Source organism: Daldinia childiae (genome assembly GCF_008694065.1).
Source record: "Daldinia childiae strain JS-1345 chromosome Unknown Scaffold4, whole genome shotgun sequence".
NCBI classification, from domain to species: Eukaryota; Fungi; Ascomycota; class Sordariomycetes; order Xylariales; family Hypoxylaceae; genus Daldinia; species Daldinia childiae.
The window spans coordinates 2,107,173-2,122,475 of record NW_022984645.1 but is presented as its reverse complement, the minus strand read 5'-3'; the positions used below and the strand labels follow the sequence as shown (position 1 = coordinate 2,122,475).

Genomic DNA, 15,303 nt, shown 5'->3' with positions numbered 1-15,303 from the left:
TGAGGTCAGATCGATGGCTTAATAGAAGCTTGATAGGCAGCTAGGTTCGTTAGGGTTAAGGTTAGAGTTCGACTTGAAGTTTCGTTGTCTTGATTGTGGACCGACCCGATGTGCTAACAGGGAAGGATGTCCTGATAATGATTTAAGGTACTGTGTATATGTATTAGTTGATCCCCGGTGTTGATGCTGACAGAAGCTTCCCCTGGTATCGTTTCCTTTTATAAAATATTTTTGAACTAATAACCGCCGTTGACTATTAGACATATTCGAAGATGTCTTCTTTGAATATGACGATTGTCCAAACATCATTTCAAGACAGGAACCGATAACTGGTCTGGTATCCTCGCCATCCTCCTTGCCGCAACGGATACCACGAATAGGTCAATGTGGCTCAAGGCTCATGGCTCATGACTCTGACGGGTTGACAACAAGAGGGATAACGTCGTTATATTATGCACCCATGACACAACGACAACGCGTAGTTGATGGACTCGGCTAGATACCATTAAGAGGAAACTTCAACGATGAAGACTATGTTATAATTCCTTGATAACAACTTCGAAGAAGCAGGCAACACTGATGGATCGTTGGTCGGGCACACTGGGCCTATAGCCTGCCACAAGCCAATCCAAGGAGAGCCAAGGAGAGTTGCCCTCGAGGCTTTCGGTTTACTCTCCTTACGGAGACAATCCAGGAATAATCTATAAAGATTGCTGAAATTTAGGGCTGAGCATCCGAATTGCTTAATTGCACCAGGGATTGGCCCGTAGGGGTTCAATTAGAAGCGACAGCGACTAGCGAGGCATTGACGCTGTGTGGTCGAATCAGCTACCGATGCTATTGGAGTGAACTCGTTACGTGATACAAGTTGATCTTGCCGTGGTCACTCCCCTTGATCTCCTTGAGTATCGAATATCAATATGAGGCTCCCACATGACCTATATTGGGTGGCATGCTGATTAAATTATGGGTTCTGCTCCGGTTGATGTCGCTCCTACTTGGGCTTGAAAATCAAGAATAAGAGGTCATAATATCGTCGTTATAGGCCTATTTATGATATGGGATTGGAGGATTTGGTGCCATGTTGCAATCGTGAATTATAGGAATGTCCGAATGGATTCGGCATCAAAACATTCTGTCTCGTGTTGAGCAGCGTCTCCACAACGTATCGGTCCGTGCCAACGCCTCAGCTTGGATATTTCGGTTCTACCCGAAGCCTTATTATACTCTTGAGGGATCCAAACGAAAAGCACCGAGAGTACCACTCGATTCTCAGCGGCGCTGAAAGATGTCAATGGCATATTTTCGCCTAGGATGTTGCTGTTTGGAAAAGCCAAGACCGTTTCGAGTTGCGTGTCATCCAGAGTCGATTGTTCGCTTTTATACGGATTGAGGAAACAATTTCGTGTGTAAGAGACAAGCAACAAATCAGAAAGAAAATACCGCGTTCTAATAAACTATCACGCAAGGGAATAATCCCCAGAGAAGACATTCTGGGCTTATAAGTTACGGGTACGAATGAGCGGTCGGCTCTAAGTGCTAAGAATTCACCCCTGACGGCGTCTTTTAACAATTTAGTGTTTTGGATACAAAAATGAAGGATAGTAGGAAGCAAAAGATGAAGTTAGCTTCTTGGGTGAAGTCAAAATAAGGATTACAAAGGGAATTTGGTTGTGGTCGACGCACCTCAGGCTTTCGAGTGGCATGTTTCTCTACTCCTTTTCCCCTCACGAATCACATGACAACCTTCCTCTTCAATGCAGACCAATACTACCCCAGACTTTTCCCCCAGACCAAAACCCCGGACTTTTATTACTTCCCCGCCTTTCTTATTCGTTCACGTCCTACACCGCTATGCCATATTTATCCATTGTCCGACGATCGAGGTAGGAGTCCATGGTACGAACTCGCAGACTCGTCAGCTCGTTATATATTATGCGTACATTAATAGCTAGTGATAAGCAGGCGGTGCAAGAAGAGTGCAGGCCAACCATAGTCGTCCACATTGTACACACTGCATTGACGATTACCAGTTGTTGCTCCGAAGGGTTCTGAGGACCGTGCTTGTTTGCGTTTCATTGCATCCGTTTCGTAACCTCGCGCTTTCACGAAACACGAAGTCAATCCTAGTAGCAACGTTGTCAACCGTATCACAATGTTCAATATCGAACGCAGCTCTTCGAGGTCAAAGACTTACTACATCGTCATTCGCCAAATCTAAGCGGTTCGTCATATTTAAGTCACGTTCAAGTAGAAACCAACGAAGTGGGATATCGAAATACATGGTGTATTATTAAATTAGGGGGTATGCAGGAAAATACCTCTGGAATATGGCTCACGATGACTACCTGCTATTTATCCATCCTCCTAACTATTTACTAGATCTAGATCTTAACTAATGCGGTCCATATGCTGCGAATTGTTTCATGCCGACATATTCTTAACCTCGAGCGACATAGTCGATGACGCCGTCCTAAACTCTCCCTAATATACATCGTCAGTTCAAGTACGCTTTTCGACTACGAGAAAGCTCCTTCTCCGTCTAACCTAGGATCGACCTACCTACTGAGCATTACCGGCCTAAAAAGCACTATGAGAGTGGCCACCACTGATCAGTGGGGTGACGAGGGTGAATAAAGTAATCACGGTCGGGAGGGAAGTTGGCCAGGTTCGGGAGATTCTCGTCAATTTCGCCTGGGACAGCCGTACCCCATCCCTCAGACTCATTACGAGATTCGCGTTCACTTTCCCATTCCTGGTTGCTTAGCCAGGTGTATCGCTCATCGTGGGAATCGTATCCCTCGTCGTAATACCCCGGAGACCCCACGGAATCGGAGTCCCAATAGTACCGGAAGTCCCAGTCGTACAGTTTGTTGTTCACCCTTTCGATCATGATCGGGAACCACCACCAAGAATACGTGTCCGCTGTGACTAGTTGGCTCATTTTAGGCCGTATTTCCCAGGACTCTTCCTGATAGTCGGCGTAGTAGGCATTTAGTTCACGCGTGTCGTAACTACGACCGTAATAAACGTCATCGTAGTCTATAGGGGATTCGATAGGTATGGTGATATTGTCGTGCTGTTGTGAAGGGGGTTGCTGGTATCCTTGGTCGGATTCCTCATCGTGATCTCGAGCAAGCTGACTCGAAACCTCTTCATCCATGTTGTCGACGTCGACGTCTTGAGGGTCACCCTCTTCGTCGCTGTTGCTCCACACAGGATGTAAGCCGTCCTCGAACCAGTTAATATCATAATAAAGAATCCTCGGCATGGTAAGTTTGACCTACGATGACGTCGTATATCGCGACTTTGACACTGGCGTCAGGGCGATCGGTCTGGATACCTGTGCTAAGGATTGCTCCAAAGTTCACAGATTGGATTATTATACGCCCCACAGGGAAGTGCTAATTCGGAGTAGTCAAAGCAAGGTATGGCGGGATTTGTAAATTATTTAAGAGGAAGAAGCCGAGGGGTTATTAGGGGGTTCTTGACTGAGTGGCGACGTGACGTGGAGGTAAGTCGGATCGTGAAATACGCACTTTGGTAGGTCAGTTATCTTCATCCGAATTCAGAAGTGTAGAGTCAGGCAAGTGTTACCTTAATACAGTTTATAAAAGCGTATTCAGAAGGATGACTATGTGATTTAGTCCGGAGAGGGATAAGTGTCGTCTCTTGAGCTGGGCTAAGAGTTACGTTGCGTTGGTCACTACCTACCTATACTTAATTGTATATTTATTGCGAGTAGTGAACAGTACAATTCGGAAATCTACCTACCTCTCTACTAAGATATAGTTGTTGGCGCGACAATGCCTAGTAACAAACAGTTTGTGATTCCTTAGGAAGCAATCGCCACGAACAATGCCTTTCAGGCCGCCCCTAATTTTACAGCCCCTGTACGTGTAAGGCGACTCAGGCTTCCTTTTACAAAGGATAAACAGTTGATACTACTCGTTGCTGAAAGCTGATTCCTTTGTGTAAAGTACCTAGGTAATTACTAGGTCGTGACCAATATCGAATGAACTCACTTTATCTATGGTGAAAAAAGAATCCTCCCTCTTCTGTCCTTAGACTTTTGCGACTTAGATCCATTTGAGAAAAAGCCGTTTTGATGCCTTTCTGAGGAATTCGTGAGTGTTATAGATTCCATAGCTACCTAGGTATCTATTTAGTAGTACCTAAGTAGTCTAACCGGTGCTGGCAGTCGTCTTCGATATGCTACACTTGAGAAAGGGGCACATTGACCCTAAATCAGGGAAAGGGGTTATTTGAGATCATGTAAACATAAGAAACTACTGTATAGCTAGATAGAAGGAGCACACATTGATAATACAGATTGCTTTAAAAAAAACTTTCTGGATAGGTAGTCATTAAACATGCTTCAATAGCCTTACATTATGCATCACCCACGAATCCAAGCCTGGTACCTTTTCTATACTCCCGAAAATGCCTAACACACATAGCGGTTCCATAATAGCCGAAAGTTATAAACCATTCCCACCTCTATTCTCTAAGAGACTCTAGCAAACGAATAAAACCACTGCTTTAAGCAACGCCGAGCTTCCAGAAAGTCTCAAGGTTAGAGTGCGTAGCCTCGTCCACGTACTCGTGTGGCGGGCGCAGCGTCACACTGTTGCCGTGGATCTCGGCTACGGCACCATTAATCTTGGGCTCCTCGATGAGCTGCGCGATGCCCTTGATGAGCGTCTCCTGTGGCGTGACGATCATTTCTTCGAATAAGGCTTTTGATGGAGCCAGACCACTTTCTATATTGCTTTGTTAGCCTAGTCAACGAGATTTTGATGATGCGTGTGTAGCTTTGAATCAGCCGAAAGGGGCTATGAGAGGTAAATATAAGAGGGAGGCTCTTACCGAGGACTGCGGGTGCTAATGCGTTGATGCGGATGTTGACGCGTTCGAGAACCCTTGCTAGGGATCGAACGAGCCCGATAACGCCGGCTTTTGAGGCAGCATACATGGGAGCTACGGGGAATGGGTATAGACCCGCATTTGAAGAAGTGCAGATGATAGTACCCCGTGATCCGGTTGTGGGATCTGGCTTGTTCTTCCTAATGTAGTGTGCTGCAAGTTTGACAGCTGCCGTACTAGTTAGTAAAAGTGTAGATTTTCGCACGAGGATCGATGAAACTCACTGTATATCACACCCGTTAGATTTACATCTAGCGTCCTGAGTCTTGGCTGCGACGGCTCTTCCTCGTCGACGAGCGTTAGACTGCTAGCACCCTGTTCCGAGATACCGGCGTTGGCCATGACGATATCGACGGCCCCGCGCTGCTGGTAGACCTCCCTAAACGCTGTGTCTAGGTCTGACCATGATGTGACGTCCACACGCTTGAAGCTGATGGATGATTGCGGATACTCTGATCCTATGTCGGTCACCACCTTATGGCCCAAGGCGGTGTTGACGTCGAGAATACTGACGGCATAACCCAGAGAAGCAAAGTACTTTGTCATCGTGGCTCCAAGCCCGCTCGAGCCGCCGGTCACGATGACACTTAGCGGTCGGGTTTGTGTTGAGTTGCCGTTCATTGTAGTTTTTGTAAGTGTAGGTTTGGTGTAAGCCAACTTTAATCAAGAAGTGTCGAGGAAACTTGTACGATGTTTCTCTAATACTTTGACTAGGTGTTTATGAGGATAGTATAAAGTATTTATATTGTCGAGACTAGTTAACGTCTTGTATATATAAGATGAAGTAAGGATATAAGTCAAGTAGTCGACGAAGGAAGCGGGGAATATATAGGTGCCAACTTCCGAGGCGCAAGAGAACCGCAGTACAGACTTTTTGAGTCTAATTGGATAAAGTCCGTACATCATTGCTTAACCAGAAATGTACCAAGCCTTCGTTGAATCCCGACTTGCTAAAATCGATGGAAAAACGTACAGTAGTGTTTTGCACCTCAGGGGGGATAGCCTGTGGATCAGGCTACTAAACTCGGCAGTTGGTCATCCTATGAGTGGGGTACGGCGTCAGGAGATTTCCGTTTTGAAGGATTTCGTATCGTGAGGTAAGAAACTAGGCGGCTTTTTAAAGCGAAGTTGACCTTTGGACTTAATAATAACAGTGATGCTACATAACTTGATACTTAAATAATCCGAAATCTTTCTTCTCTTCTGACCATCTTTTGAGTTTTATAAAATTTACCTCATACTGCGTGTTAACTTCTGTAAAATATCACAATGGATTAATGCAGAAACAACTCCGAACTCAGTTCAGCTGAGTTGCAGGCGAATTCCGACTATTTACTTCGTATAGTCGACGCAAGCTGTATATTAAATACATGTCGGATTGACTGGAGGAAAGAAGTCCTGGTTTACCAAGGGCCACAATTGAGACGATTTCGATATATGGAAGACTGAATAGGGAAATATGGATATCTTGATATAAACTATAGTTATGGTCACACTAAAACACCGTGGTTATCCTCTCGATCAAAAAGAGATGTTAGGAGTCTTGGGTATCCTTCTTAGGAACTGTTATTTGGTTAGCCTACCAACAGAACTGGAACAGCGAATATGGTGTCTGGTCGGTTCTTGGCGGAACGTGCCCAGGCCGGTGCTTACCTTGATTCTTCTCCCACTGCTTCGGCATTCCCTTATAGTGCGTGGGCAAATGTCTTGTCGGTCTCGACTGCGAAGTGGAGCTGGAATCGGACGTGGCGGCATTCTCCGTCTTGTTGTCGCCGGAGTCCGTTTGGGTTGTATTCTCCGATCCTGGGTCCACCTTCTTGGTGTCCTCTCCGGAAATGACTACGGTCTTGTCTTGTGACTTATTATCGGCCATTTTCTATAAGTTGGGAGGTGGATGTACGAAATAGACAGATGATTATTGTAAGTTGATGAAGGTGTAATGGGATGTTCTGAGTAAAAAGAAAAGTAGTGGCCTAATTGTCGGTCGGTCCCCGATAAGAATAACATCCGAATCGAATAATCAGGTGATTGATCGGCCACTATAATTCGTAATGCGGAGGTGACGTCAATGGTGTATCAGGTATCTAATGTACCTCCGACCTATATGTGAGGTACCTAATACATATAACTACATCTACAAACCTCAACCTTCTCAACTTCATCCTACAAACACAGACCCTTAAATTTTCTTGCTTCAAGTCAACTTTTCTCTTGTGTATGTTTATGCAACTAAGTAAATGTCTCAGTTAATTTTAATTAACAATTAAGTCTTTGTCAAACGATGAATAAGTCTTACCAGGATATCTTGCCATGTAGGTACGTTACACAGCATAACATATCGCTTAATTTAACGAATCGTAATTTGAAACTATCGCCATCTCTTTTGCTTTTTACAGCAAAGGGCTTTTTTTTAAGTAGGGTTCTTCAAATTGCCCCTAGCAGTTAGGAAGCACCCCCGAATTTAAGAGGGTGCACAAACCAGCAATACCTGGAATCTTGAGACCCCTCTAAAAATATCACTTCAGCGCGTTTTAAATCTTTGAATTGCTCGTGTTTGCCATATGCTTGTTCGTGTTATACTTCTTTATAAAATATATGTAGTATATAGAGCCCCTTGATGTTTCGACGGCTTTGGCTGGGGCTACGTAGCCCAGTCACCACCAACATCTCTACAAGATGGCCACATCCGCGATCTCCAACCTCCCTTTTCACGCCGAGGACAGCCTATCGACAATATGGCTCAAGAACTCGCCAGTCACAGTTTAAAACCTTGCATGCAGGGATATACGGCACTATATTTCTATCGATTGGCTTGCTGGTGACAGATACATCCTTGGACCTTAAAGAAAGGGTAGATCTCGCTATCCAGATCGTCAGTCATATATGTCGTGCGCCGGACGAAGCTACTATGATCCAACGCTACTGGAATATAGGTCGCTCACTTCTTGAGAAGTACTCAGAGGCCGATGTAGAAGACCATGGTCATATAAGACTGGGCCAGTGGAGGGATGATGAACTTGAAGCCCGATTGATGGTCACGTCTGATCCTGACGTTTCGGGGGGGTCCTTCGTCCTTTGTCAAGCTGTGCTCTTTGAAGGAAAAAATCCGAAGAATATATCGTCTAGAACGAAAAACAACTGCTGTCTGCTATAGAAGCCTTCGCGCAGCATCGCGGCGGGCTAGTGCGTGGTGTGCTGTTGTTCATGGATATGAATACTGGGTGGGTGAACATCTACTTCGATGGGAAGAGGTGGTTTAACGTTGTGTACTTGCAGTCTATGACGACGCGGGATATATAAGTGATGGTAGGAATTGTTGCTTCATCATGTCTTGCCTAACTTATTGACTTCGCGGTATAATGACATTGTATTTCACAGGGGCGTCATGTATACAAACAGTAGGTAAAATGAAAAAAAGGGGTTAGTTATAATATGCTACTTATCTACCTTAGGTAGTTATTTCTATGATAGCTATATGATTTTACTATATTAGGCCGTAATAACTAGGCGTAACTAATTAAAACAGCCGCACACGTCGCAAGGACGATTGTTCATAAGGTTCTCGTACCGTAGCTTGCTGCCGCAAGCGTAGCATTCTGGTCCTGATTGCAAAGCCTCCATGCCTTTCGATCTTTTTCTTGATCCATTTGCCATACGTTCATCCTTCCCCGGATTGACCTTCCACTTCTTGCCTTCCTCATACCAAAATTCCTCTAGAGTACACGTCCCGTCGCCGTTAGCATCCCGAGTGTTCCTTCTTACCTTGCGCGTTTTAGAACCTATCCCTTGCTCGTCTTCCTCTTTCAGAAGAATATCCGAGGTTGATGGGTCCTGCGGTGGGTTAGAAGGGTTGCTGGACGCTGGCATAGCAGGCATGGTGAACTCACGCGGCGTTGGGGGATACAGAGCATCCATGCCGGGGACGTGTTCTACCTCCAGCGGTGTCACGAACGCAGGAAGATTCAATTTCTGTGCGGAAGATGCATTGTAGGCTGATCGTTCGTCATCGTTAATTGATTGTCCACCGTCAGTCGACCGTAAATAATCTGAAATCAATTCCATCTCGATATTCCTATCAAAATTCTCCGAGGTTGACATCTTGAATCGTAAGATCTGGTTTAATACTTTCCTAGAAACTTTACTAACCTACCTCAGATGAATGGCCTTTTCGAGATTATTAGATGTGAAAATGGTTGCAATCTTGGAACTTGGATAGTTGATGATCGATGATCGAGGGAAGATCGTCTAAAATACACAATAGCATCCTCTGAGCTAGATACATTCTGCCTTTGTCTAAATAGACGACTGATTCATAACACTTAGAATTGTACAATGAACAATTCTCTAAACAATTTTATTGTCAAAAGCGTTATGATAAGCCAATATGATTGTTCGTATGTTATGTTGTCGGGTAAACAGTTTCTTTCTTCTATTGCTTCCAGTATGCCAGTAAATAGCTACCTAATTTTAGTAACCGAAATCGTTGTATGGGCTGTTATCTTTCTGGATAAATTAAGTACTAATTTAGATTGGGTACATCCCGGACCCTTTCATTGGGTGAGGGGATGTATTTTAATAGTAATACATATTCTATACACTATATCTTACCATATACGTCATTAGTTGTTACTATTAAATACGATGATAGTGCTTGGGAACACGTTAACGTTTTGCGAATAGTCCGCGAGCTTGGTAGTATCCCTATACACCATCCCATAAGCACCGACGGTATTCAGGCCGTAAATCCAGAATCCCTTGGTATTTGCCGAGTCGTACTGAACAATTCCGGTCTGGCATAGCGAGCTAGCACCTTTAGCAGAGCAGGCTGTGTTAAAGTTGTTAAAGAACGAATATAAGCTGCGGTACGTTAGCTAATTGCAACGACCAAGTTGGAGTTACATGTCGCGAGGTTGAAGAATTTGACTCACCCAGCACCATATACGAGAACGCTCTTGCTGGCGCTAACACGAAGCCCCCATGATTCGGAGCAGGTGCTTGGCGATGAGCCTTGAGGGCATAGGATATCGAAGTTCGGGTCGTCGATGGTCAAGTTCAGGGGGAACGGCTGTCGCGCACCTGGATTGGGTTGGTAGTATGGTGTTTCGCTTTGGATTTGACCGGCGAAAATGTTCTGCGTTTTGCTGAACTGGTACTGGTATCGCACGTGGTGCTCGATGCTGGTGCCCACAAGCCAGATTGTTCCAACCGTTGACTCGACCAGCAGGCCTCGACCAGCATATACTTTAATCTGCGTTAATGCGCTGTTGTCTACATCGTGGTCTGCAACCCATAACCATACGTTCTCGGCATAGATTCCTGCGGCTGATTTTGATATGTGCATAGACATATAGCCTGAGACGCATTGGCTATTGACGGTTGTGGATGATGGTGTCGACGGGCAATTGGCCAAAGAGAGATTGGAGCCTGTGGTACCTCCGATTCGGGTGTGGACATCCCACATTCCGCTTGGCGAGCCGGCTGGCGATGCGATATTCCACCGGATGAGAATTGCACCAGCTTGAGCGCCCTGTGTAGACACGATCATATCACTCCACTCTACTGTCCCGGTGTCGCCAGCGTTACCAATCTGTACTACAACTTGTGGCGAGTTGACATTACTAAAATAGGACCCGCTGGACATAATGACGGGGTAGCCTTCGCCAACGATTTTACTGCCGGCTGGAATAAGTAACGTCTTAGTTACTTTGTAAGTCCCGGCATCGAAGTAAACGACACGACCGGCACTGGCAGCCGCGGTTATAACACGCTGTAGAGCTGCAGTATCGTCGGTCGTACCATCGCCCTTAGCGCCACCGGTTCGGACGGAGGAGAATGATGACGAGGCGAGATTGGCATATGATGGTTTCGACCGCTCATAGAATTTACCATTGCTCACGAGAGTAGCTGGGCGGGTAGGAGGAGTGATAGAACCAGCTGTAGTCTTAGGGCCGGTGGGATTATACACATTGCCGCTCACCCAACTGGCGATTGTCGTCGACCCTGTGGTGCCCGCAAGTAGGGTGCTTTTGGTTGGGCCGTATTGGATAGCGGTCGGTACATTTTTTAGGGAGACATTCTCAATTGCAAGACTGCCACCTGTTGTCGGCTGGGACTTTGCGGATCGCGAGATATTGAATGCGATTTTCGTGTTCGTAAACGAGCTGTCAAAGAAGGTGACAGATCCTACAGTTTCGCCGCTCGTGTCGCGGGTGGCCATATCAAGGCCAACCGTACAGTTATCTACATCATGTTAGCCCTATGTATTCACATGATAGGTACCTTAGGTAAGAAACGAAAATGAAATGCCATTCTTGTTCAGTATGCTGCTTTGCAAAGGCCTGCGGCGGACGTAGGTCCAACAAGGGCTTGGCCAGGAGGTACTCACTGTTTTTCTATTAGCAGATGTAAAAACAAATGAGTGAAATTTAAAGAGGAAAAGGGGTCATTCGATTGGTACGTACCTGACAGATATGCTCTTATAAGTCCAACCCCAATCCCAGAGTTGGTAGATAGCGGTAACTGCGTTGTTAAATGTGAGGTTTCGTACGGTGAACTGTTGGTTTCCAAATACGGCTCCATACAAACCGCCGTTAAACACAAGATCGTTTAAGATACCTCCAGAGCCCGACTCGATAAAGACTCCTTGGTGCTTGGTACCCGCATTGCTAGACATCTTGAATACGATATTCTGTAAACTGGTCGCCTGCGCCGTAGGCCAATGGACCCCCGTCGCCTCAGTTGCTGCTGGAATAGCCGTCAGGTCAATGACGAAGTTTCTAACCTGACGCCAGAATATATTTGTCGCTCCGTAAGGTAAAGCTCCGCCGTCCTGGTACTTAGCACCGTCTATGACACCGAATCCAGAAAACCCGGACGTCGCTTTCAAAATAGGCATATTGTTCGGGTCGCCGATAATATTTGTTGCATAATAGCTAACGATCGAAGAAGAAACTACATAGGTTCCTGCAGGCACGTAGACAACAGCATTGGTTGTGCTGGACGAAGAGCATGATCCTGGAGCGCACCTATTGCCATCGCTGATCGCCCTATTGATAGCGGCTGTATCGTCGGTTTTGCCGTCTCTGTTCTTCCTATTAGTACTTCACTACTTCACTTAAAGAGGTAAGCTGCCCATACCCTTTGGCGCCATAGTCCTTAACGTTGCGGTAGACTTTGTAGGTTGCCCGGTTCGAGTTGAAGGCTGATATGCCTTGATGAGAGATCGTCTCGTACCAGTAAGTGCTGGTGGCTCGCTCTTCGATTTTCTTTACTTCGGAGCCCGAACCGATCGGTGAGACATCGCTGACTACGGCCGAACCATATTCGCCTGTATACCCACCGAATTCTGCTAGCTGCGCGTTCACTGCACTTTGTACCTCTGGGATAACTAGCTTCTCTCCTAGAATAGCCGGTAGGAATAGAATGGCTGCCAAGAAACGCATATTGAATTGGACAGCGCTATCTAACACTGAAGGCCAAAGGATATGTAATAACGAAACGCATCACTTACAAAAAAGACTGAATAGATGCAAGCTGGGCATGACAAGTATTAGTAGGTAGCTGACCACCTTAGTGCTTAACACTCAACCGAGGCCAAATGGAAGAAGTCATGATTAGTAGCTTAGGAAAGCTTGAGAAAGCTTAGAAAATGAGAGCGATCGAGACCAGGGAAAGGGTCGATAGGTGAGGCTGGAATGTATCGCGGCCGCGCATCATTCTTGCCGAAAATGTCTTAGAGTTCGCTTCAGCTGAGACTGAGTCGACCAACTTGATCTAAAAGAGCTAGACATGCTGAATAGCGGCGTTGAATCAAGACTAAGTAACGACTTTAGTTTTGCTTAGAGCTGTAAACTTGATGAAACTAAGACGGCCTAGACCCTTGAAGCTCAAGGTCGATTTCTCCAGATTGTAATCAGCCGCATACTTTTTTAACTTGGGTTTTGATGATCTTGGTGTGTATTCTTTATGAATACCGAAGGTACTGGCTGGGATTACCTTGTAACCACTCGGCTACTTTAAGTGCAGTTAATGTGGTTGAGTTTAACAAGATCTTTCTAATACGGCCGGTAGCGATTGACTAGTCTTCTGATATATATCTGTATAGGTTCTCATGTGTTTAAAATTGAAGCGCTAAGCTGACGAAAGGTTGATGCACTGAGAGTACTGGGCTCTTCCAATCAGGTATTCGTCAACTTTGCACGTTAGGAGGTCAGTCGACTATAAGAGAGATCGCGTTTATCTTTGGAGATATGATGCGATAAGAACGCGTATAATCACCCTTATAGGGGTTATCTAATATTAGATTAAATTCCTTCTTGTTGGATTTTAAACCTCGAATGTTTGTTCTAAGGATTTCGAGCTACTTGCACTCTACTGATCCTTTTCGCATCTGTTTATTGTCTTGGCATTGCGTGCTGCAAGAATGCGAACACCGAATTAAACTATCGCCAAGTTGTCATCTGAAGTCGCGTCAATAAAAGGTCTTTGCTATTCCAGTCAATCGAGATTCCTGATTGATAGCGAAAAGATTCATATCTTTTTAGTTGAAAATGTTTGAAAATAACAAGAATTAAATGATTCTAGTTATGCACCAAATAACTTAAAGAGTCAGGTACCGGTAGATTTTCGGGGCTGACATGCTATGAGGTACACTGTTACTTGTTACTGTGCACGGTTAGGTGAGGTACGTGAGGTACGATAAGATGTGTGTAACTCGAACCGCCTCCCTTTCTCCAAAATCCTTATTTGACCAATGTTACTTCACATGTATTTTTAGAGTAGTAAGCTGAGGTACCAATTTTATTAACTTTCGTTCTGTAACCAACAGCTCTTCACCGTTTATTCTTCTTTTTTTCAGTAGACTGCTTACCTACCCTAGATATAGTGGTCTAGTCGCCATAATCCATAATCGGAAAACCAGGTACCATCTATTATACTTATATTGGTATAGATCGACAATAAAACCAGCAGTATAAATATACTACGAGGTATTCTTGTGAATGCCAATATTTCATCTTATTGGTCAGGATCTATGTTTGTGGCTGAGACATCATGAAGTCGCTTTTAACACAACTGCGGCACTCGGGAAGCACGCGTACATCGTCTTCAAGCTCGAGAAATATGAAGCTCGATATCGTTAGTCGTCTTCCCTTTGAGATGCACGCTTTGATTATTGTCTATCTCGAGCCAAAAGACATAGACGCCGGTCTCAGTGCATGCCGTTATTGGCGTAGTGTTTGGCTGAGCGACGAAATATGGCCTAAACTTGCTCAACGGTGGTTCCCAGGCTTGGAGAATCACATCCGAAGTTCAGCTACAGATGATCAAGATTTGGGCGAGATGTTCAGACGCATTTTACATAAAATTCAGAGGAGAGTGAGTGGCAGATTCGCCTCCGCCTTGCATCATGAGATGTGTCTGGGCTCCGACCGGTTCTTCACCCTAAGCAAAGACGTCCCCGAGCTGGAAGGAGGTATACATTGTTACGAGAATGTCGATGATTTGGAATTTGATCCTGGGACTTATTTCCCACGTTTTATGATGTACAATAATGGCCGAATAGCGTGGTGGCCCGAAGCGTATGTCCTCCCTTACTTCGCCGTTGTGGATGATTTACGCACGAGAAAGAGACGGGCATACTTATTTCCGAATCACCGAGGAGAGAAGCAGGGTTTCAAGACAGCTATGAGTGGTAAACTACTTCTCATGGGGCGCGGAAAGACTCTACATGCATGGCATCTCGAACTGGATAGACTCCACTCTACTAGAGTCCCAGAGGAGTTCGTTCGATGTATCGCGGAAGGAGAAACTGTTCTTATCGTTACTAAGAATGCAGAACTCTTTATTTGGAGATTTGATCGAGAACCAGAACATATTGATGTAACTGGCTGCTACATTAAGGGGCCCCTTGGTACATCTCATATATACGACTTTACTCCCGGACAGCTTGTCTCTTCTCATAATGCCGGATCACGCCTCGTTCAAAGCGGAATGCTTCTAGATTTTATTATTTCTCCAACAGAGGATAATATCTTCTTTGTCATTACCCTTACCCCTGCTCCCGAGAAGCAGCTCCGAGTACACGAAATTCGCGACGGCGTACTTATAGAGACTTATTATTTAGACCGAAATACTTGTCCCGAGTCTACCATGGAGTCCCTTGATTTTACGAACCTCCGTTGGGAAAAGGTAGATTCTTACGGCGGATATTGCCTAATGCAGGCTATATTTCCGGCTACTCAGAATTTAGATACAACCACGCACGAGCCCGCGTGTTATCCTATGGGCGACAGCCTTATATCAGTGTGTTTTAATATTTATACGAAGTCTTTCTCAATTCCCCATTATCATCATAGCAGCCATAGGAGTGCCTGCCAA

General features: G+C 45.2%; 4 protein-coding genes across 4 annotated transcripts; all 4 read right to left on the bottom strand.

The window, feature by feature from the left end:
- Positions 1-2,590: 2,590 nt before the first annotated feature.
- On the bottom strand, positions 2,591-3,271 carry GL218_04888 (uncharacterized protein; the record flags this gene model as incomplete). The annotated part of the gene is made up of 1 exon (XM_033581518.1): positions 2,591-3,271. The coding sequence occupies one exon, from the start codon at positions 3,269-3,271 to the stop codon at positions 2,591-2,593; it is 681 nt and encodes a 226-aa protein (XP_033435204.1).
- A 1,271-nt stretch (positions 3,272-4,542) lies between these two features.
- GL218_04887 (Short-chain dehydrogenase reductase 3a) lies at positions 4,543-5,547 on the bottom strand (the record flags this gene model as incomplete). The annotated part of the gene is made up of 3 exons (XM_033581517.1): positions 4,543-4,763; positions 4,870-5,094; positions 5,151-5,547. 3 exons carry the CDS (start codon positions 5,545-5,547, stop codon positions 4,543-4,545), a joined length of 843 nt encoding a protein of 280 aa, XP_033435099.1.
- Positions 5,548-8,439: 2,892 nt separating this feature from the next.
- On the bottom strand, positions 8,440-9,024 carry GL218_04886 (uncharacterized protein; the record flags this gene model as incomplete). Its single annotated transcript, XM_033581516.1, has 1 exon — positions 8,440-9,024. One exon carries the CDS (start codon positions 9,022-9,024, stop codon positions 8,440-8,442), a length of 585 nt encoding a protein of 194 aa, XP_033435098.1.
- Positions 9,025-9,545: 521 nt separating this feature from the next.
- Positions 9,546-12,368, bottom strand: GL218_04885 (Glucan 1,3-beta-glucosidase; the record flags this gene model as incomplete). The annotated part of the gene is made up of 5 exons (XM_033581515.1): positions 9,546-9,783; positions 9,855-11,166; positions 11,276-11,310; positions 11,388-12,008; positions 12,064-12,368. The coding sequence occupies 5 exons, from the start codon at positions 12,366-12,368 to the stop codon at positions 9,546-9,548; spliced, it is 2,511 nt and encodes an 836-aa protein (XP_033435207.1).
- Positions 12,369-15,303: the final 2,935 nt, after the last annotated feature.